This window comes from Salmo trutta, chromosome 20, assembly GCF_901001165.1.
Source record: "Salmo trutta chromosome 20, fSalTru1.1, whole genome shotgun sequence".
Lineage (NCBI taxonomy): Eukaryota > Metazoa > Chordata > Actinopteri > Salmoniformes > Salmonidae > Salmo > Salmo trutta.
The window spans coordinates 3,833,847-3,855,874 of record NC_042976.1 but is presented as its reverse complement, the minus strand read 5'-3'; the positions used below and the strand labels follow the sequence as shown (position 1 = coordinate 3,855,874).

Below are 22,028 nucleotides of genomic sequence, written 5' to 3'. Positions count from 1 at the left end.
GTGGCAAAGAGCTTCCTAGGGTTAGAGGCAGATGCTTGGAATTTAGAGTGGTAGAAAGTGGCTTTAGCAGCAGAGACAGAAGAGGAAAATGTAGAGAGGAGGGAGTGAAAGGATGCCAGGTCCGCAGGGAGGTGAGTTTTCCTCCATTTCCGCTCGGCTGCCCGGAGCCCTGTTCTGTGAGCTCGCAATGAGTCGTCGAGCCGCGGAGCAGGAGGGGAGGACCGAGCCGGCCTGGAGGATAGGGGACATAGAGAGTCAAAGGATGCAGAAAGGGAGGAGAGGAGGGTTGAGGAGGCAGAATCAGGAGATAGGTTGGAGAAGGTTTGAGCAGAGGGAAGAGATGATAGGATGGAAGAGGAGAGAGTAGCGGGAGAGAGAGAGCGAAGGTTGGGACGGCGCAATACCATCCGAGTAGGGGCAGAGTGAGAAGTGTTGGATGAGAGCGAGAGGGAAAAGGATACAAGGTAGTGGTCGGAGACTTGGAGGGGAGTTGCAATGAGATTAGTGGAAGAACAGCATCTAGTAAAGATGAGGTCAAGCGTATTGCCTGCCTTGTGAGTAGGGGGGGAAGGTGAGAGGGTGAGGTCAAAAGAGGAGAGGAGTGGAAAGAAGGAGGCAGAGAGGAATGAGTCAAAGGTAGACGTGGGGAGGTTAAAGTCACCCAGAACTGTGAGAGGTGAGCCATCCTCAGGAAAGGAACTTATCAAGGCGTCAAGCTGATTGATGAACTCTCCAAGGGAACCTGGAGGGTGATAAATGATAAGGATGTTAAGCTTGAAAGGGCTGGTAACTGTGACAGCATGGAATTCAAATGAGGAGATAGACAGATGGGTCAGGGGAGAAAGAGAGAATGTCCACTTGGGAGAGATGAGGATTCCAGTGCCACCACCCCGCTGGCTCGATGCTCTAGGGGTATGCGAGAACACGTGGGCAGACGAGGAGAGAGCAGTAGGAGTAGCAGTGTTATCTGTGATAATCCATGTTTCCGTCAGCGCCAGGAAGTCTAGGCACTGGAGGGTAGCATAGGCAGACAAAGACGGCTATGTAGCTAGCTAAGAAGAATTGCTCAGATCAAACAAATCAAACCGTTGTAATGTAAGACACACAGCTCTACAGGTAGGTCCCCTGTTAGACAGCAGACACACAATGTGACCAGCATCAGGATTTGAATGACTAACTGTGATGTAATGGTTGTTTTTAAGAAGTTTTGTCCAACCTTTCCCTCTCCCCTGTCTTTTTGTCTCTCTCCTCTCTCTGTACTCTCTCCTCCCTCTCCCTCCCGGTGGTTGGCTGTGTTGTTCGACTGTGGTCCTTGGCTGTCTAACCTTTCCCTCTCCCATTGTCTTTTTGTCTCTCTCCTCTCTCTGTACTCTCTCCTCCCTCTGTACTCTCTCCTCCCTCTGTACTCTCTCCTCTCTCTGTACTCTCTCCTCCCTCTCCCTCCCGGTGGTTGGCTGTGCTGTCCGACTGTGGTCCTTGGCTGTCTGTCTCTTTCCCCTTCTCTCTACCTCCCTGTCGTTGTCTGTGCTCCAGGCTCTGTGCTGGATGCTCCCCAGGCTCTGTGCCAGGTGCTGGGTGAAGGGGTGTTCCCCACCCTGGAGGTGACAGATGTGCGTTGCAGTGGCAGCGTGGAGGGGCTCAGCAAGCTGCAGATCTGGAGCCTTTTTTCTCTGGGACAACTCAACGCCCACCTGCAGAGAGACCCCGCCCCGCCGGAGCTCACCTATCGGGTACCCACCAGACACAGGTGAGTTAGTAGGGACTATAAACTTTGTCAGATAAACACATGTCTCTTGGTGACTGTGGAGTGAAGCAAGGCAAAAATGATTTTAGAATTGGATTCAATTCCTTTTCATTTCAGTCATTCAATTCCTTTTCAATTCAGTCATTCAATTTTTTTTCAATTCAATTCCCCTAAAACACTCAATTGAAATGTGAATTGACGCCAACCCCTATCCACCCATCTATGAACTGTTGTGACATTTCTAATATCAGTGTATGGAAATGGTCTGGAGTTACATATAGTGTGTATCTGAGGTTTGTCTGTCCCCCACCTCCTCCAGTCTGCGTCGCTGTCCCTCCATCTTCACGTCGGCCATGTTGGATTTCAACTTCAGCGCTGCTCCTCTGGGCTCAGACCCCTCCAGTGTGCTGCTGATGTTTGAGAACACTGGGAGCATCCCTGTCGAGTGGTCAGTATCTGTTATGATATGCTAATATGCTATGTTATGCTATGCTTTGCTATGTTGTGCTATGCTTTTCTATCCTATGCTATGCTATGTTATGCTATGCTATGTTGTGCTATGCTTTTCTATGCTATGTTGTGCTATGTTATGCTATGTGTTTCTATCCTATGATATGCTAAGTTGTGCTATGCTTTTCTATTCTATGTTATACTATGCTATGCTATGCTATGCTATGTTGTGCTATGCTTTTCTATGCTATGTTGTGCTATGCTATGTTATGCTATGTTATGCTATGCTATGTTGTGCTATGCTTTTCTATCCTATGTTATGCTATGCTATGTTATGCTATGCCATGTTGTGCTATGCTTTTCTATCCTATGTTATGCTATGCTTTTCTATGTTAGGCTATGCTCTAAACTGAGCTATGCTATTCTATGCTAACCTCCACTCCCTCCAGGTCGTTCCTGTTCCCAGAAGACCAGCAGATAGAGCTTGAGTACTGGGCTGAGACTGGGGAGTTCAGCACTACAGAGCTCCACCATATGAAGGTGCAGGATAACAGGCTGTTTAATATAACACCCCGCTCTGGTAAACTACATCCAGGACAGCAGAAGGCAGTGACATTTAGCTACAGGTATGCCCTAGTCCATAGGTGGGCAACATTTTTGGCTTGAGGGCCACATCAGGATTTAGAAATTCAATGTCCAAACTGATTTTTTTTTTTTTTTGGAGCCTGATTTAGTCATTAAAATCAATCGGTGGGTCAGAAGAAGGGCAGTAATTTTCAAATACTGTAGGTCCATTATTATCTCTATATATCCCCCCCCCTCCCTGCTCTAGTCTCATGTCACCATGCTTCCAAATTACTCGGCTATTGAGGTTGGATACACAGACGCAACAAAAATAAAAGCCCTTAATAATAAATCATTCCAGAAAGTAATGATGTGATGAGATGTCTATTCTTTACATACCGTCCGTCTTGTTGTTGTTCTATTCTTTACATACCGTCCGTCTTGTTGTTGTTCTATTCTTTACATACCGTCCGTCTTGTTGTTGTTCTATTCTTTACATACCGTCCGTCTTGTTGTTGTTCTATTCTTTACATACCGTCCGTCTTGTTGTTGTTCTATTCTTTACATACCGTCCGTCTTGTTGTTGTTCTATTCTTTACATACCGTCCGTCTTGTTGTTGTTCTATTCTTTACATACCGTCCGTCTTGTTGTTGTTCTATTCTTTACATACCGTCCGTCTTGTTGTTGTTCTATTCTTTACATACCGTCCGTCTTGTTGTTGTTCTATTCTTTACATACCGTCCGTCTTGTTGTTGTTCTATTCTTTACATACCGTCCGTCTTGTTGTTGTTCTATTCTTTACATACCGTCCGTCTTGTTGTTGTTCTATTCTTTACATACCGTCCGTCTTGTTGTTGTTCTATTCTTTACATACCGTCCGTCTTGTTGTTGTTCTATTCTTTACATACCGTCCGTCTTGTTGTTGTTCTATTCTTTACATACCGTCCGTCTTGTTGTTGTTCTATTCTTTACATACCGTCCGTCTTGTTGTTGTTCTATTCTTTACATACCGTCCGTCTTGTTGTTGTTCTATTCTTTACATACCGTCCGTCTTGTTGTTGTTCTATTCTTTACATACCGTCCGTCTTGTTGTTGTTCTATTCTTTACATACCGTCCGTCTTGTTGTTGTTCTATTCTTTACATACCGTCCGTCTTGTTGTTGTTCTATTCTTTACATACCGTCCGTCTTGTTGTTGTTCTATTCTTTACATACCGTCCGTCTTGTTGTTGTTCTTCTTCATAGACATGACTTTGCTGGTACTGACCGTCTCCCAGTCCTGTTCAAGCTATCTCACGGCAGAGAGATTCTGGTGAGACGGCACAGTCATATTTTATACGCCGGTTTTTCCCGGAAACAGATTAAATCTAGACTTCTCCGTTGAACCTGCTTGTTAATCCAGGGTCAGGAGTAGTCTTGGGAACCAGCCTTTTAGATGTCTGGGCTTGTTAATCCAGGGTCAGGAGTAGTCTCGACAACCAGCCTTTTAGATGTCTGGGTTTGTTAATCCAGGGTCAGGAGTAGTCTTGGGAACCAGTTTTTTAGATGTCTGGGCTGAGGATAGAATAAGACTGTATCTCATGCTGATAATACCGACGGTCTCTGTTTTGTTTGTCTGTGTGCAGTTGAACTTCATGGGAGTGACGGTGGAGAGAGACAGGCACTACCTCCACTTCACCTCCACCAAGCACGTCTTTGCCCCAGTGGCAATCGGGGGGTTCAGTCCACCTAAACAGGTTAGACTCCCTGCTCAGGCTTCACAATAAGTGATTGGTTTGCAATGTAAAGGGGGAAACGCACCTCATCTGTCACCAATGTATAGAACCCACCTTGTTGGTTTCCCTGTATATAACCTCACTATTGTTATTTTACTGCTGCTCTTTAATTATTTGTTACTTTTATTTTGTATTTTTTTAGGTAATTTTCTTAAAACTGAATTGTTGGTTAAGAGCTTGTAAGTAAGCATTTCACTGTAACGTTGTATTCGGCGCATGTGACAAATACAATTTAAATTTGATTTGAAGACAGTTATAATTACACCAGAAAGCTTATCATTCACTGCTCCTCTCAGTTTCAGCTAATTCTTCATCAAATCTAAATCAAATCAAATGAAATTGTATTGGTCACATACAGATGTTATTGCGAAATGCTTGTGTTTCTAGCTCCGACAGTGCAGTAATATCTAACAAGTAATATCTAACAATTTCACAACATATATACATATATATATATATATATATATAAATCTAGGTAAAGGAATGTAATTAAGAATATATAAATATATGGACGAGTAACGTCAGAGCAGCATAGACTAAGATACAGTAGAATAGTATAGAATATATATATACATGTAAGATGAGTAATGTCAGATATGTAAACATTCATCCCTTCATCATGGAGAGTCATCACAGTGTCTGGTTGGTGTATTGCAGGTGTATGAGCTGTACAACGGAGGGGCTGTCCCTCTGAGGTACCGTGTGGACACAGAGCCCCTTGAGCAGTTGACAGCTGATAACTTTGGTCACCCCGTGCTGCAGTGTCTCAACCCCCAGGGAGAGGTGAAGCCTGGCAGGACAGCCCTGCTGGAGTGGGTCCTCTCCCCCCTGGAGGCAAAGACTTACAGTGTGAGTAGCAACCCTCTGTTAGGTAACCTAGAGGTTAGAGAGACGGGACTGCCACCCTAGATTTGCAGTTCGAGTCCGAAGTCCGACGGGGAAAAACTGGTATTCTTCTAGGTATTCTAGATGCCATCTCCTGTCGTTGTAACATCTTCCTCTTCCTCTCTCCTGTTGTTGTAACATCTTCCTCTTCCTCTCTCCTGTTGTTGTAACATCTTCCTCTCTCCTGTCGCTGTAACATCTTCCTCTTCCTCTCTCCTGTTGTTATAACATCTTCCTCTTCCTCTCTCCTGTTGTTGTAACATCTTCCTCTTCCTCTCTCCTGTTGTTATAACATCTTCCTCTTCCTCTCTCCTGTTGTTGTAACATCTTCCTCTTCCTCTCTCCTGTTGTTGTAATATCTTCCTCTTCCTCTCTCCTGTCGCTGTAACATCTTCCTCTCTCCTGTCGCTGTAACATCTTCCTCTCTCCTGTTGTTGTAACATCTTCCTCTTCCTCTCTCCTGTTGTTGTAACATCTTCCTCTTCCTCTCTCCTGTCGCTGTAACATCTTCCTCTTCCTCTCTCCTGTTGTTGTAACATCTTCCTCTTCCTCTCTCCTGTCGTTGTAACCTCTTCCTCTCTCCTGTCGCTGTAACATCTTCCTCTTCCTCTCTCCTGTTGTTGTAACATCTTCCTCTTCCTCTCTCCTGTTGTTGTAACATCTTCCTCTTCCTCTCTCCTGTCGCTGTAACATCTTCCTCTTCCTCTCTCCTGTCATTGTAACATCTTCCTCTTCCTCTCTCCTGTCGCTGTAACATCTTCCTCTTCCTCTCTCCTGTTGTTATAACATCTTCCTCTTCCTCTCTCCTGTTGTTGTAACATCTTCCTCTTCCTCTCTCCTGTCATTGTAACATCTTCATCTTCCTCTCTCCTGTCGCTGTAACATCTTCCTCTCTCCTGTCATTGTAACATCTTCATCCTCCTCTCTCCTGCCGTTGTACCATCTTCCTCCTCCTCCTCACACAGTCCTGTGTTTATTTCCAGGTGGACATCTCTATCCATGTGCTGGAGGGAGACACTATGCTGTTAACGTTTGAAGGCTGTGGGTTTGATAACAGTGTGCTGGGAGAGTCGGCACCAGTACAGCTTCATGATGCCTACATGTCTGTCCCCAGCACACAGAGGATGGCCCTGCCCAACCAGGTGAGTGGCCCATCTACCTATTCCCATATAGTCTTACCTGGTCCTGTTTGGCTCAGTTGGTAGAGCAAGTCTCTGGCAATGACAGGATAGTTGGCTCGATTTTCCCAGAACCACCTGCATGACTAAGTCTCTGCTTTTTAATGGCATTATTATATTATCGTATTATATACAGTGGCAAGAAAAAGTATGTGAACCCTTTGGAATGACCTCGATTTCTTCATAAATTGGTCATAAAATTTGATCTGATCTTCATCTAGGTCACAACAACAGATAAACACAGTCTGTTTAAACTAATAACACACAAACAATTATACCTTTTCATGTTTTTATTGAACACACAGTGTAAACATTCACAGTGCAGGGTGGAAAAAGTATGTGAAACCCTGGATTTAATAACTTTTTGACCCTTCTTTGGCAGCAATAACCTCAACCAAACGTTTTCTGTAGTTGAGGATCAGACCTGCACAACGGTCAGGAGGAATTTTGGACCGTTCCTCTTTACAAAACTGTTTCAGTTCAGCAATATTCTTGGGATGTCTATTGTGAACTGCTCCCTTGAAGTCATGCCACAGCATCTCAATCGGGTTGAGGTCAGAATTCTGACTGGGCCACTCCAGAAGGCATATTTTCTTCTGTAGAAGCAATTCTGTTGTTGATTTACTTCCTGTGTTTTTTGTCGTTGTCCTGTCGTTGTCTTCAACTTCTGTTGAGCTTCAATTGGAGGACAGATAGCCTAACATTCTCCTGCAAAATGTCTTGATAAACTTGGGAATTCATTTTTCCGTCGATGATAGCAAGCTGTCCAGGCCCTGAGGCAGCAAAGCAGCCCAGACCATGATGCTCCCTCCACCATAGTTTACAGTTGGGATGAGGTTTTGATGTTGGTGTGGTGTGCCTTTTTTTCTCCACACATAGTGTTGTGTGTTCCTTCCAAACAACTCAACTGTAGTTTCATCTATCCACAGAATATTTTGCCAGTAGCGCTGTGGAACATCCAGGTGCTCTTTTGTAAACTTCAGACGTGCAGCAATGTTTTTTTGGGACAGCAGTGGCTTCTTCTGTGGTGTCCTCCCATGAACACCATTCTTGTTTAGTGTTTTACGTATCGTAGACTCGTCAACAGAGATGTTAGCGTGTTCCAGAGATTTCTGTAAGTCTTTAGCTGACACTCTAGGATTCTTCTTAACCTCATTGAGCATTCTGCACTGTGCTCTTGCAGTCATCTTTGCAGGACGGCCACTCCTGGGGAGAGTAGCAACAGTGCTTGAACTTTCTCCATTTATAGACAATTTGTCTTACCGTGGACTGATGAACATCAAGGCTTTTAGAGATACTTTTGTAACCCTTTCCAGCTCTATGCAAGTCAACAATTCTTAATCTTAGGTCTTCTGAGATCTCTTTTGTTCGAGGCATGGTTCACATCAGTCAATGCCTCTTGTGAATAGAAAACTCACATTTTGTGAGTGTTTTTTATATTGCAGGGCAGCTCTAACCAACATCTCCAATCTCGTCTCATTGTTTAGACTCCAGGTTAGCTGACTCCAATTAGCTTTTGGAGAAGTCATTAACCTAGGGATTCACATACTTTTTCCAACCTATACTGTGAAAGTTTAAATTATGTATTCAATATAGACAAGACAAATACAATAATTTGTGTGTTATTAGTTTAAGCAGACTGTGTTTGTCTATTGTTGTGACTTAGATGAAGATCAGATCAAATTTGATGACCAATTTATGTACAAATCCAGGTCATTCCAAAGGGTTCACATACTTTATCTTGCCACTGTAACTAATGCCACCATGTGATCCTTTTGTACCCCTCTACCTGTCCTGGGGCTCCTATTGGCCAATGTTTTGGTGATGAAGTATGACAGACGCTACACTCATAACCCGGCCCTCTGTCTCGTCTGCAGGTGCTGTTCCTGTCAGAGGAGAGATTGTCTCTTGGGGACATCCCAGTCTGCTGTCGCTCCACACGGGTCCTGTTCCTGACGAATGTCTCCCACAGTGACAGAGTCCTCTACACCTGGAACTTGACTGACCAGGTTAGCATGCAGTATATTAGCCTGGAACCTGACTGACCAGGTTAGCGTGCAGTATATTAGCCTGGAACCTGACTGACCAGGTTAGCATGCAGTATATTAGCCTGGAACCTGACTGACCAGGTTAGCGTGCAGTATATTAGCCTGGAACCTGACTGACCAGGTTAGCGTGCAGTATATTAGCCTGGAACCTGACTGACAGGTTAGCGTGCAGTATATTAGCCTGGAACCTGACTGGCCAGGTTAGAGTGCAGTATATTACCCTGGAACCTGACTGACCAGGTTAGCGTGCTGTATATTAGCCTGGAACCTGACTGACCAGGTTAGAGTGCAGTATATTAGCCTGGAACCTGACTGGCCAGGTTAGCATGCAGTATATTAGCCTGGAACCTGACTGACCAGGTTAGAGTGCAGTATATTAGCCTGGAACCTGACTGACCAGGTTAGCATGCAGTATATTAGCCTGGAACCTGACTGACCAGGTTAGAGTGCAGTATATTAGCCTGGAACCTGACTGACCAGGTTAGCGTGCTGTATATTAGCCTGGAACCTGACTGACCAGGTTAGCATGCAGTATATTAGCCTGGAACCTGACTGACCAGGTTAGAGTGCAGTATATTAGCCTGGAACCTGACTGACCAGGTTAGCGTGCAGTATATTAGCCTGGAACCTGACTGACCAGGTTAGCGTGCAGTATATTAGCCTGGAACCTGACTGGCCAGGTTAGAGTGCAGTATATTAGCCTGGAACCTGACTGACCAGGTTAGCGTGCTGTATATTAGCCTGGAACCTGACTGACCAGGTTAGAGTGCAGTATATTAGCCTGGAACCTGACTGGCCAGGTTAGCATGCAGTATATTAGCCTGGAACCTGACTGACCAGGTTAGAGTGCAGTATATTAGCCTGGAACCTGACTGACCAGGTTAGCATGCAGTATATTAGCCTGGAACCTGACTGACCAGGTTAGAGTGCAGTATATTAGCCTGGAACCTGACTGACCAGGTTAGCGTGCTGTATATTAGCCTGGAACCTGACTGACCAGGTTAGCGTGCTGTATATTAGCCTGGAACCTGACTGACCAGGTTAGCGTGCAGTATATTAGCCTGGAACCTGACTGACCAGGTTAGCGTGCAGTATATTAACCTGGAACCTGACTGACCAGGTTAGCGTGCTGTATATTAGCCTGGAGCCTGACTGACCAGGTTAGCATGCAGTATATTAGCCTGGAACCTGACTGACCAGGTTAACGTGCAGTATATTAGCCTGGAACCTGACTGACCAGGTTAGCGTGCAGTTTATTAGCTCAGCACCTAAGTTTTTAAGGATGTGTGAATGACCACAAACTTTTCTAGTACAGTATATCCCTGATAAATGTACTTTTTAACCTTTATTTAACCAGGTTGTCCCATTGAGGTCAAAATATCTCTTCTTCTAGGAGACCATATGGGTGTTAGTGAGTTGCTTGTTTTGCTGGGTTTAGATCTTACCGTCGTATCTGTGTGTTAGAGATGTCGTTGAGGAATATGAGGGGTCTCCTCGTACTCATCGCCCAGGAAGCTCCAATTCAAATCCCATTAGACAGCTCTGCAAGCATTATGATATCAAAATACGTTCGTTACTATCGTCATGTACTACCACTACAGCCGGTATATACTTACAAAAAAAGGTCTACATACAAATTTGGCGTTGGAGAGGAGACACCTCATACTCGACGTCTAACGCACAGATACTGGGGTAAAATATATCTATGATTGTACTGGACATACTGTTCGTACATTTACATTTTAGTCATTTAGCAGACGCTCTTATCCAGAGCGACTTACAGTAGTGAATGCATACATTTCATACATTTTTTCTCCGTACTGGTCCCCCGTGGGAATCGAGCCCACAACCCTGGCGTTGCAAACACCATGCTCTACCAACTGAGCCACACGGGACATACTGCAGCGTACTGGACATACTGCATCGTACTGGACATACTGCAGCGTACTGGACATACTGCAGCGTACTGTACATACTGCAGCGTACTGGACATACTGCAGCATACTGGACATACTGCAGCGTACTGTACATACTGCAGCGTACTGTACATAGTGCAGCGTACTGGACATAGTGCAGCGTACTGGACATACTGCAGCGTACTGTACATACTGCAGCATACTGTACATACTGCAGCGTACTGGACATACTGCAGCGTACTAGACATACTGCAGCGTACTGGACGTACTGCAGCGTACTGTACGTAGTGCAGCGTACTGTACGTAGTGCAGCGTACTGCAGCGTAGTGCAGCGTACTGTACATAGTGCAGCGTACTGGACATACTGCAGCGTACTGGACATACTGGACATACTGCAGCATACTGGACATACTGCAGCGTACTGGACATACTGCAGCATACTGGACATACTGCAGCGTACTGGACATACTGGACATACTGCAGCGTACTGGACATACCGCAGCGTACTGGACATACCGCAGCATACTGGACATACCGCAGCGTACTGGACATACCGCAGCGTACTGGACATACCGCAGCGTACTGGACATACCGCAGCGTACTGGACATACCGCAGCGTACTGGACATACCGCAGCGTACTGGACATACCGCAGCGTACTGGACATACCGCAGCGTACTGGACAAACCGCAGCGTACTGGACATACTGCAGCGTACTGGACATACTGCAGCGTACTGGACATACTGCAGCGTACTGGACATACTGCAGCGTACTGGACATATTGCAGCGTACTGGACATACTGCAGCGTACTGTACATACTGCAGCATACTGTACATACTGCAGCATACTGGACATACCGCAGCGTACTGGACGTACTGCAGCGTACTGGACATACCGCAGCGTACTGGACATACCGCAGCGTACTGGACATACTGCAGCATACTGTACATACCGCAGCATACTGGACATACTGCAGCGTACATAAATTAGTGCTTCTTTCTGTGGATGTTTGTTGAATGGGAGAGTTGTTTTTTTTGGGTTGTGTCAGCGAATGCTGTATAATACTATGCGTGTGTCTTGGTGCGGTTATTGTGCCTGCAGTCAGTCCAGATCTACCCAGAGCATGGTACTCTGTCTCCAGGGGAGAGTTCTCTCTGTATCCTGACTCTCCAGGCCTCTGGCAGCCCCAGCTTCTACCAGCTAGACATCATCTGTGAGGTGAGGACCTTTATCATAGTCCTTGGTATACTTACAAACTCTGTCACAGTGTTCACTCATAAGACCACTTGTCTATAGATGTTTCAATACCATTAACAGTGTAAGTAGCATTCTGTCCATTTGTCTATAGATGTTTCAATACCATTAACAGTGTAAGTAGCATTCTGTCCATTTGTCTATAGATGTTTCAATACCATTAACAGTGTAAGTAGCATTCTGTCCATTTGTCTATAGATGTTTCCATTTTGACATATTACATGTTATTCATCCCATCCATCTCATCTCAGCAGGTCCTATCCAGAAAGACTCCAGACAGTCAGTGCATTGGTAAAACAACCACATATGATATGTGACTGAGATGATGTTGTTATGTTACCAGGTGACCCTGGAGGAGGCTCTATCTCAGTACCATCAGGATCTACAGCAGTGGGAGCTGGAGAGAGACAGACAGAGGAACGAGTTTACCCTGACTGAGAAAGACCTGCAGCCGAGTCAGACCAGCTACCCCCAGGGTCATACACCGAGTCAGACCAGCTACCCCCAGGGTCATACACCGAGTCAGACCAGCTACCCCCAGGGTCATACACAGAATCAGACCAGCTACCCCCAGGGTCATACACCGAGTCAGACCAGCTACCCCCAGGGTCATACACCGAGTCAGACCAGCTACCCCCAGGGTCATACACCGAGTCAGACCAGCTACCCCCAGGGTCATACACCGAGTCAGACCAGCTACCCCCAGGGTCATACACCGAGTCAGACCAGCTACCCCCAGGGTCATACACAGAATCAGACCAGCTACCCCCAGGGTCATACACCGAGTCAGACCAGCTACCCCCAGGGTCATACACCGAGTCAGACCAGCTACCCCCAGGGTCATACACCGAGTCAGACCAGCTACCCCCAGGGTCATACACCGAGTCAGACCAGCTACCCCCAGGGTCATACACCGAGTCAGACCAGCTACCCCCAGGGTCATACACCGAGTCAGACCAGCTACCCCCAGGGTCATACACCGAGTCAGACCAGCTACCCCCAGGGTCATACACAGAATCAAACACAGGAGAGCAACACTAAGGTGAGAATCATACTAGGACACAAATACACACACACACACACACACACACACAATCTGGGTTCTACTTACTGTTGATCTAACACCTTAATCTTGTCCTGATGCAGGAGGTTGCACCTTCCCCACAGAAGCCTGGACCTGTAGTCAGGAAGTACAAGGTAACAGGAAACACCTGGATCTGTAGTCAGGAAGTACAAGGTAACAGGAAACACCTGGACCCTGTAGTCAGGAAGTACAAGGTAACAGGAAACACCTGGACTATGTAGTCAGGAAGTACAAGGTAACAGGAAACACCTGGACCTGTAGTCAGGAAGTACAAGGTAGCAGGAAACACCTGGACCCTGTAGTCAGGAAATACAAGATAACAGGAAACACCTGGACCTGTAGTCAGGAAGTACAAGGTAGCAGGAAACACCTGGATCTGTAGTCAGGAAGTACAAGGTAACATGAAACACCTGGACTATGTAGTCAGGAAGTACAAGGTAACAGGAAACACCTGGACCTGTAGTCAGGAAGTACAAGGTAGCAGGAAACACCTGGACCTGTAGTCAGGAAGTACAAGGTAACAGGAAACACCTGGACCTGTAGTCAGGAAGTACAAGGTAACAGGAAACACCTGGACCCTGTAGTCAGGAAATACAAGGTAACAGGAAACACCTGGACTATGTAGTCAGGAAGTACAAGGTAACAGGAAACACCTGGACACTGTAGTCAGGAAGTACAAGGTAACAGGAAACACCTGGACCCTGTAGTCAGGAAGTACAAGGTAAGAGGAAACACCTGGACACTGTAGTCAGGAAGTACAAGGTAACAGGAAACACCTGGACCTGTAGTCAGGAAATACAAGATAACAGAAAACACCTGGACCCTGTGGATGTTATAGATATTGCCAAACCTAAAAATATCTAACCAGATTGACATGACAAGACAGCACAAACTGATCTGGTTAGATATTTGAAAGCAATAAGACCCGAGGAGGTGTGGTATATGGCCAATATACCACGGCTAAGGGCTGTTCTTAGTTCCTGGATACAGTCCTTAGCCGTGGTATATTGGCCATATATCACAAACCCCCGAGGTGCCTTATTGCTATTATAAACGGGTTACCAACGTAATTAGGACAGTAAAAATAAATGTCACACCCGTGGTATATACGGACTGATATACCACGGCTGTCAGCCAATCAGCATTCAGGGCTCAAACCACCCAGTTTATAATCTAGAATAGATACTGCTTACATATCATTCAGTGTCTTACCTCTTTCTTCCCCTTCGCTCTCTCTCTTTAAGACTCTGCCTCCTATCCATAGCAGCAGCAGCAGTGCCGTGGTGGGGGGTATGTGTACCAGGCCCAGTCGTGCTGAGCGGAGGGCCCAGAGAGAGGCTAGCCAGGTATGGAGGAGACCTGAACCGCCCTGCCCCACCCTGCTACATCTGGGGGTCACCGCCCGCTCACACTCCCTCCTAGAGTTCCAGACCTTCTTCCCCTCCCTGCTCAGCACACACCACATCAACAGGTACAGTACATTGATTACCCTGCTACCCTGAGGGTCAACGAGAAGACATTCAGCATGTTTCAGGGGATCAGTTGAGCGAGGGTGAACGAGGGTGAACGAGGGTGAGCGAGGGTGAACGAGGGTGAACGAGGGTAAACGAGGGTGCACGAGGGTGAACGAGGGTGAACGAGGTTAAACGAGGGTGAACGATGGTGAACGAGGGTGAACGAGGGTGCGTGGAATTGCTCATCTAAATCACATTATTTGGGATGCAAGGTGATCAGTAGATCAGGGATTCTGTGCAGTCCGACTGCAATTACTCAATCTCAAACACACACCGTGACTAGGACGGTTACTGTATCTATAGTCGTGTTTTACTGGGAGGGTTACTGTATCTATAGTCGTGTTTTACTGGGAGGGTTACTGTATCTATAGTCATGTTTTACTGGGAGGGTTACTGTATCTATAGTCGTGTTTTACTGGGAGGGTTACTGTATCTATAGTCATGTTTTACTGTATCTATAGTCATGTTTTACTGTATCTATAGTCATGTTTTACTGTATCTATAGTCATGTTTTACTGGGAGGGTTACTGTATCTATAGTCATGTTTTACTGGGAGGGTTACTGTATCTATAGTCATGTTTTACTGTATCTATAGTCATGTTTTACTGGGAGGGTTACTGTATCTATAGTCATGTTTTACTGTATCTATAGTCATGTTTTACTGTATCTATAGTCATGTTTTACTGTATCTATAGTCATGTTTTACTGGGAGGGTTACTGTATCTATAGTCGTGTTTTACTGGGAGGGTTACTGTACCTATAGTCATGTTTTACTGGGAGGGTTACTGTATCTATAGTCATGTTTTACTGGGAGGGTTACTGTATCTATAGTCGTGTTTTACTGGGAGGGTTACTGTATCTATAGTCGTGTTTTACTGGGAGGGTTACTGTATCTATAGTCATGTTTTACTGGGAGGGTTACTGTATCTATAGTCGTGTTTTACTGGGAGGGTTACTGTATCTATAGTCATGTTTTACTGTATCTATAGTCGTGTTTTACTGGGAGGGTTACTGTATCTATAGTCGTGTTTTACTGGGAGGGTTACTGTATCTATAGTCATGTTTTACTGGGAGGGTTACTGTATCTATAGTCGTGTTTTACTGGGAGGGTTACTGTATCTATAGTCATGTTTTACTGGGAGGGTTACTGTATCTATAGTCATGTTTTACTGGGAGGGTTACTGTATCTATAGTCATGTTTTACTGGGAGGGTTACTGTATCTATAGTCGTGTTTTACTGGGAGGGTTACTGTATCTATAGTCATGTTTTACTGGGAGGGTTACTGTATCTATAGTCGTGTTTTACTGTATCTATAGTCATGTTTTACTGGGAGGGTTACTGTATCTATAGTCATGTTTTACTGTATCTATAGTCATGTTTTACTGGGAGGGTTACTGTATCTATAGTCATGTTTTACTGTATTTATAGTCGTGTTTTACTGGGAGGGTTACTGTATCTATAGTCATGTTTTACTGTATCTATAGTCGTGTTTTACTGTATCTATAGTCGTGTTTTACTGGGAGGGTTACTGTATCTATAGTCATGTTTTACTGGGAGGGTTACTGTATCTATAGTCGTGTTTTACTGGGAGGGTTACTGTATCTATAGTCGTGTTTTACTGTATCTATAGTCGTGTTTAACTGGGAGGGTTACTGTATCTATAGTCGTGTTTAACTGGGAGGGTTACTGTATCTATAGTCGTGTTTTACTGGGAGGGTTACTGTATTTATAGTCGTGTTTTACTGTATCTATAGTCGTGTTTTACTGTATCTATAGTCATGTTTTACTGGGAGGGTTACTGTATCTATAGTCATGTTTTACTGTATCTATAGTTGTGTTTTACTGGGAGGGTTACTGTATCTATAGTCGTGTTTTACTGTATCTATAGTCGTGTTTTACTGGGAGGGTTACTGTATCTATAGTCATGTTTTACTGTATCTATAGTCATGTTTTACTGGGAGGGTTACTGTATCTATAGTCGTGTTTTACTGTATCTATAGTCATGTTTTACTGGGAGGGTTACTGTATCTATAGTCATGTTTTACTGTATCTATAGTCATGTTTTACTGGGAGGGTTACTGTATCTATAGTCGTGTTTTACTGTATCTATAGTCGTGTTTTACTGGGAGGGTTACTGTATTTATAGTCATGTTTTACTGGGAGGGTTACTGTATCTATAGTCATGTTTTACTGGGAGGGTTACTGTATCTATAGTCATGTTTTACTGGGAGGGTTACTGTATCTATAGTCATGTTTTACTGGGAGGGTTACTGTATCTATAGTCGTGTTTTACTGGGAGGGTTACTGTATCTATAGTCGTGTTTTACTGTATCTATAGTCGTGTTTTACTGTATCTATAGTCATGTTTTACTGGGAGGGTTACTGTATCTATAGTCATGTTTTACTGTATCTATAGTCGTGTTTTACTGGGAGGGTTACTGTATCTATAGTCGTGTTTTACTGTATCTATAGTCGTGCTTTACTGGGAGGGTTACTGTATCTATAGTCATGTTTTACTGTATCTATAGTCATGTTTTACTGGGAGGGTTACTGTATCTATAGTCGTGTTTTACTGTATCTATAGTCATGTTTTACTGGGAGGGTTACTGTATCTATAGTCATGTTTTACTGTATCTATAGTCATGTTTTACTGGGAGGGTTACTGTATCTATAGTCATGTTTTACTGTATCTATAGTCATGTTTTACTGTATCTATAGTCATGTTTTACTGTATCTATAGTCATGTTTTACTGGGAGGGTTACTGTATCTATAGTCGTGTTTTACTGGGAGGGTTACTGTACCTATAGTCATGTTTTACTGGGAGGGTTACTGTATCTATAGTCATGTTTTACTGGGAGGGTTACTGTATCTATAGTCGTGTTTTACTGGGAGGGTTACTGTATCTATAGTCGTGTTTTACTGGGAGGGTTACTGTATCTATAGTCATGTTTTACTGGGAGGGTTACTGTATCTATAGTCGTGTTTACTGGGAGGGTTACTGTATCTATAGTCATGTTTTACTGTATCTATAGTCGTGTTTTACTGGGAGGGTTACTGTATCTATAGTCGTGTTTTACTGGGAGGGTTACTGTATCTATAGTCATGTTTTACTGGGAGGGTTACTGTATCTATAGTCGTGTTTTACTGGGAGGGTTACTGTATCTATAGTCATGTTTTACTGGGAGGGTTACTGTATCTATAGTCGTGTTTTACTGGGAGGGTTACTGTATCTATAGTCCATGTTTTACTGGGAGGGTTACTGTATCTATAGTCATGTTTTACTGGGAGGGTTACTGTATCTATAGTCATGTTTTACTGGGAGGGTTACTGTATCTATAGTCGTGTTTTACTGGGAGGGTTACTGTATCTATAGTCATGTTTTACTGGGAGGGTTACTGTATCTATAGTCGTGTTTTACTGTATCTATAGTCATGTTTTACTGGGAGGGTTACTGTATCTATAGTCATGTTTTACTGTATCTATAGTCATGTTTTACTGGGAGGGTTACTGTATCTATAGTCATGTTTTACTGTATTTATAGTCGTGTTTACTGGGAGGGTTACTGTATCTATAGTCATGTTTTACTGTATCTATAGTCGTGTTTTACTGTATCTATAGTCGTGTTTTACTGGGAGGGTTACTGTATCTATAGTCATGTTTTACTGGGAGGGTTACTGTATCTATAGTCGTGTTTTACTGGGAGGGTTACTGTATCTATAGTCGTGTTTTACTGTATCTATAGTCGTGTTTAACTGGGATGGTTACTGTATCTATAGTCGTGTTTTACTGGGAGGGTTACTGTATTTATAGTCGTGTTTTACTGTATCTATAGTCGTGTTTTACTGTATCTATAGTCATGTTTTACTGGGAGGGTTACTGTATCTATAGTCATGTTTTACTGTATCTATAGTTGTGTTTTACTGGGAGGGTTACTGTATCTATAGTCGTGTTTTACTGTATCTATAGTCGTGTTTTACTGGGAGGGTTACTGTATCTATAGTCATGTTTTACTGTATCTATAGTCATGTTTTACTGGGAGGGTTACTGTATCTATAGTCGTGTTTTACTGGGAGGGTTACTGTATCTATAGTCGTGTTTTACTGTATCTATAGTCGTGTTTTACTGGGAGGGTTACTGTATTTATAGTCATGTTTTACTGGGAGGGTTACTGTATCTATAGTCATGTTTTACTGGGAGGGTTACGGTATCTATAGTCATGTTTTACTGGGAGGGTTACTGTATCTACAGTCATGTTTTACTGGGAGGGTTACTGTATCTATAGTCATGTTTTACTGGGAGGGTTACTGTATCTATAGTCGTGTTTTACTGGGAGGGTTACTGTATCTATAGTCATGTTTTACTGGGAGGGTTACTGTATCTATAGTCGTGTTTTACTGGGAGGGTTACTGTATCTATAGTCATGTTTTACTGGGAGGGTTACTGTATCTATAGTCATGTTTTACTGGGAGGGTTACTGTATCTATAGTCATGTTTTACTGGGAGGGTTACTGTATCTATAGTCGTGTTTTACTGGGAGGGTTACTGTATCTATAGTCATGTTTTACTGTATCTATAGTCATGTTTTACTGGGAGGGTTACTGTATCTATAGTCGTGTTTTACTGTATCTATAGTCGTGTTTTACTGGGAGGGTTACTGTATTTATAGTCATGTTTTACTGGGAGGGTTACTGTATCTATAGTCATGTTTTACTGGGAGGGTTACGGTATCTATAGTCATGTTTTACTGGGAGGGTTACTGTATCTACAGTCATGTTTTACTGGGAGGGTTACTGTATCTATAGTCGTGTTTTACTGGGAGGGTTACTGTATCTATAGTCGTTTTAACTGAGACATTCTCCTGTCTTCCAGGTCGGCCCGGCCCAATGTGACCCGTTGTGAATCCCGTCAGAGCAGACCTCCATCTGTAGACATGCCCCCTCTCAGCCACGGACCAGAGAGAGACATCATTACCCACACGCTGACGTCTATATTCAGGTACAGTAACTCTCCCCTCCACTATATTCAGGTACAGTAACTCTCCTCTATATTCAGGTACAGTAACTCTCCTCTCCTCTATATTAAGGTACAGTAACCCTCCTCTATATTCAGGTACAGTAACTCTCCTCTATATTACGGTACAGTACCTCTCTTCTCCTCTATATTCAGGTACAGTAACTCTCTATATTCAGGTACAGTAACTCTCCTCTATATTCAGGTACAGTAACTCTCCTCTATATTCAGGTTCAGTAACTCTCCTCTATATTCAGGTACAGTAACTCTCCTCTCCTCTATATTCAGGTACAGTAACTCTCCTCTATATTCAGGTTCAGTATCTCTCCTCTCCTCTATATTCAGGTACAGTAACTCTCCTCTCCTCTATTCTCAGGTACAGTAACTCTCATTTACATTTACATTTACTCTCCTCTATATTCAGGTTCAGTAACTCTCCTCTATATTCAGGTACAGTAACTCTCCTCTATATTCAGGTACAGTAACTCTCCTCTATATTCAGGTACAGTAACTCTCCTCTATATTCAGGTACAGTAACTCTCCTCTCCTCTATATTCAGGTTCAGTAACTCTCCTCTATATTCAGGTACAGTAACTCTCCTCTCCTCTATATTCAGGTTCAGTAACTCTCCTCTATATTCAGGTACAGTAACTCTCCTCTATATTCAGGTACAGTAACTCTCCTCTCCTCTATATTCAGGTACAGTAACTCTCCTCTATATTCAGGTACAGTAACTCTCCTCTATATTCAGGTACAGTAACTCTCCTCTATATTCAGGTACAGTAACTCTCCTCTATATTCAGGTACAGTAACTCACCTCTATATTCAGGTACAGTAACTCTCCTCTCCTCTATATTCAGGTACAGTAACTCTCCTCTATATTCAGGTACAGTAACTCTCCTCTATATTCAGGTACAGTAACTCTCCTCTATATTCAGGTACAGTAACTCTCCTCTCCTCTATATTCAGGTACAGTAACTCTCCTCTATATTCAGGTTCAGTAACTCTCCTCTATATTCAGGTACAGTAACTCTCCTCTCCTCTATATTCAGGTACAGTAACTCTCCTCTATATTCAGGTACAGTAACTCTCCTCTATATTCAGGTTCAGTAACTCTCCTCTATATTCAGGTACAGTAACTCTCCTCTATATTCAGGTACAGTAACTCTCCTCTATATTCAGGTACAGTACCTCACCTCTATATTCAGGTACAGTAACTCTCCTCTCCTCTATATTCAGGTACAGTAACTCTCCTCTATATTCAGGTACAGTAACTCTCCTCTATATTCAGGTACAGTAACTCTCCTCTATATTCAGGTTCAGTAACTGTCCTCTATATTCAGGTTCAGTAACTCTCCTCTATATTCAGGTACAGTAACTCACCTCTATATTCAGGTACAGTATCTCTCCTCTATATTCAGGTACAGTAACTCTCCTCTATATTCAGGTACAGTAACTCTCCTCTATATTCAGGTACAGTAACTCGCCTCTATATTCAGGTACAGTAACTCTCCTCTATATGCAGGTACAGTAACTCTCCTCTATATTCAGGTACAGTAACTCTCCTCTATATTCAGGTACAGTAACTCTCCTCTCCTCTATATTCAGGTACAGTAACTGCCCTCTATATTCAGGTACAGTAACTCTCCTCTATATTCAGGTACAGTAACTCTCCTCTATATTCAGGTACAGTAACTCTCCTCTATATTCAGGTACAGTAACTCCCCTCTATATTCAGGTACATTAACTCCCCTCTATATTCAGGTACAGTAACTCTCCTCTATATTCAGGTACAGTAACTCTCCTCTATATTCAGGTACAGTAACTCTCCTCTCCTCTATATTCAGGTACAGTAACTCTCCTCTATATTCAGGTTCAGTGCTGTGTGGTTAGTAGGCAGCATCTAAAGAGTTAGATAAAAGGTGAGATGCTTAGTTCCTTAGTTCCTTACCATGTTGCTGTAAGAGAGGCCCTGAGAGACTCAGTGGCGCTTCTAGCCTGTCCACTATGCACCATGGAGTTGGTGTATGGCTGTATCTTCCATCACTGTTCCCTATAGGAGCCTCCTGGACGACCCTCGCTTCCACCACTCTCTGGTGAACGGTGTGGCTGAACCCGTGCCTTACTTCACCCAGCTGAGACAGACTGCTTACTCCCCTACCACACCTCTCCCTGGGGCTGCTTCGCCCTATCCTGGTAACTCCATGCCCTATCCTGGGACCAGGGAGGCCCATCCACCTTGCCCCCCTACTCCTCAGCTCCTCATGGGGGGCAGTCTGTACAGTGCTGGGGTAACAGAGGTAACAAAGCAACAGCCACAGACCCCGAAGCCAACAGTGAAGCGAGAGCGTCAGTTCAGCGTTCAGGAGACCATCCGCAGGTGAGCTGGGTGGGTGAGGCGACATACAGTTGAGGTCGGATGTTTACATACACTTAGGTTGGAGTCATCTAAACTCATTTTTCAACCACTCTTCAAATTTCTTGTTAACTATAGTTTCTGCAAGTCGGTTAGGACATCGACTTTGTGCATGACGCAAGTAATTTTTCCAACAATTGTTTATAATTCATTGTATCACAATTCCAGTCGGTCAGAACTTCACATA

The 22,028-nt window shown here is 43.9% G+C and overlaps 1 protein-coding gene across 5 annotated transcripts in view; it reads left to right on the top strand.

Moving 5' to 3' along the window:
* Positions 1 to 22,028, top strand: part of cfap65 (cilia and flagella associated protein 65) — a 61,912-nt gene that overhangs the window by 35,809 nt on the left and 4,075 nt on the right. For 2 of the 5 annotated variants that reach the window (XM_029702038.1, XM_029702039.1), the window contains exons 18-31: positions 1,534 to 1,747; positions 2,064 to 2,192; positions 2,644 to 2,820; positions 4,004 to 4,070; positions 4,384 to 4,494; positions 5,191 to 5,382; positions 6,402 to 6,560; positions 8,474 to 8,605; positions 11,663 to 11,779; positions 12,159 to 12,857; positions 12,962 to 13,012; positions 14,144 to 14,370; positions 19,285 to 19,410; positions 21,485 to 21,805. In XM_029702038.1, the coding sequence (XP_029557898.1) occupies positions 1,534 to 1,747; positions 2,064 to 2,192; positions 2,644 to 2,820; positions 4,004 to 4,070; positions 4,384 to 4,494; positions 5,191 to 5,382; positions 6,402 to 6,560; positions 8,474 to 8,605; positions 11,663 to 11,779; positions 12,159 to 12,857; positions 12,962 to 13,012; positions 14,144 to 14,370; positions 19,285 to 19,410; positions 21,485 to 21,805 (2,722 nt within the window). Of the gene's footprint in view, positions 1 to 1,533; positions 1,748 to 2,063; positions 2,193 to 2,643; positions 2,821 to 4,003; positions 4,071 to 4,383; positions 4,495 to 5,190; positions 5,383 to 6,401; positions 6,561 to 8,473; positions 8,606 to 11,662; positions 11,780 to 12,158; positions 12,858 to 12,961; positions 13,013 to 14,143; positions 14,371 to 19,284; positions 19,411 to 21,484; positions 21,806 to 22,028 lie in introns of those variants that run through there. The other 3 variants (XM_029702040.1, XM_029702041.1, XM_029702042.1) reach the window with 3 other exon arrangements.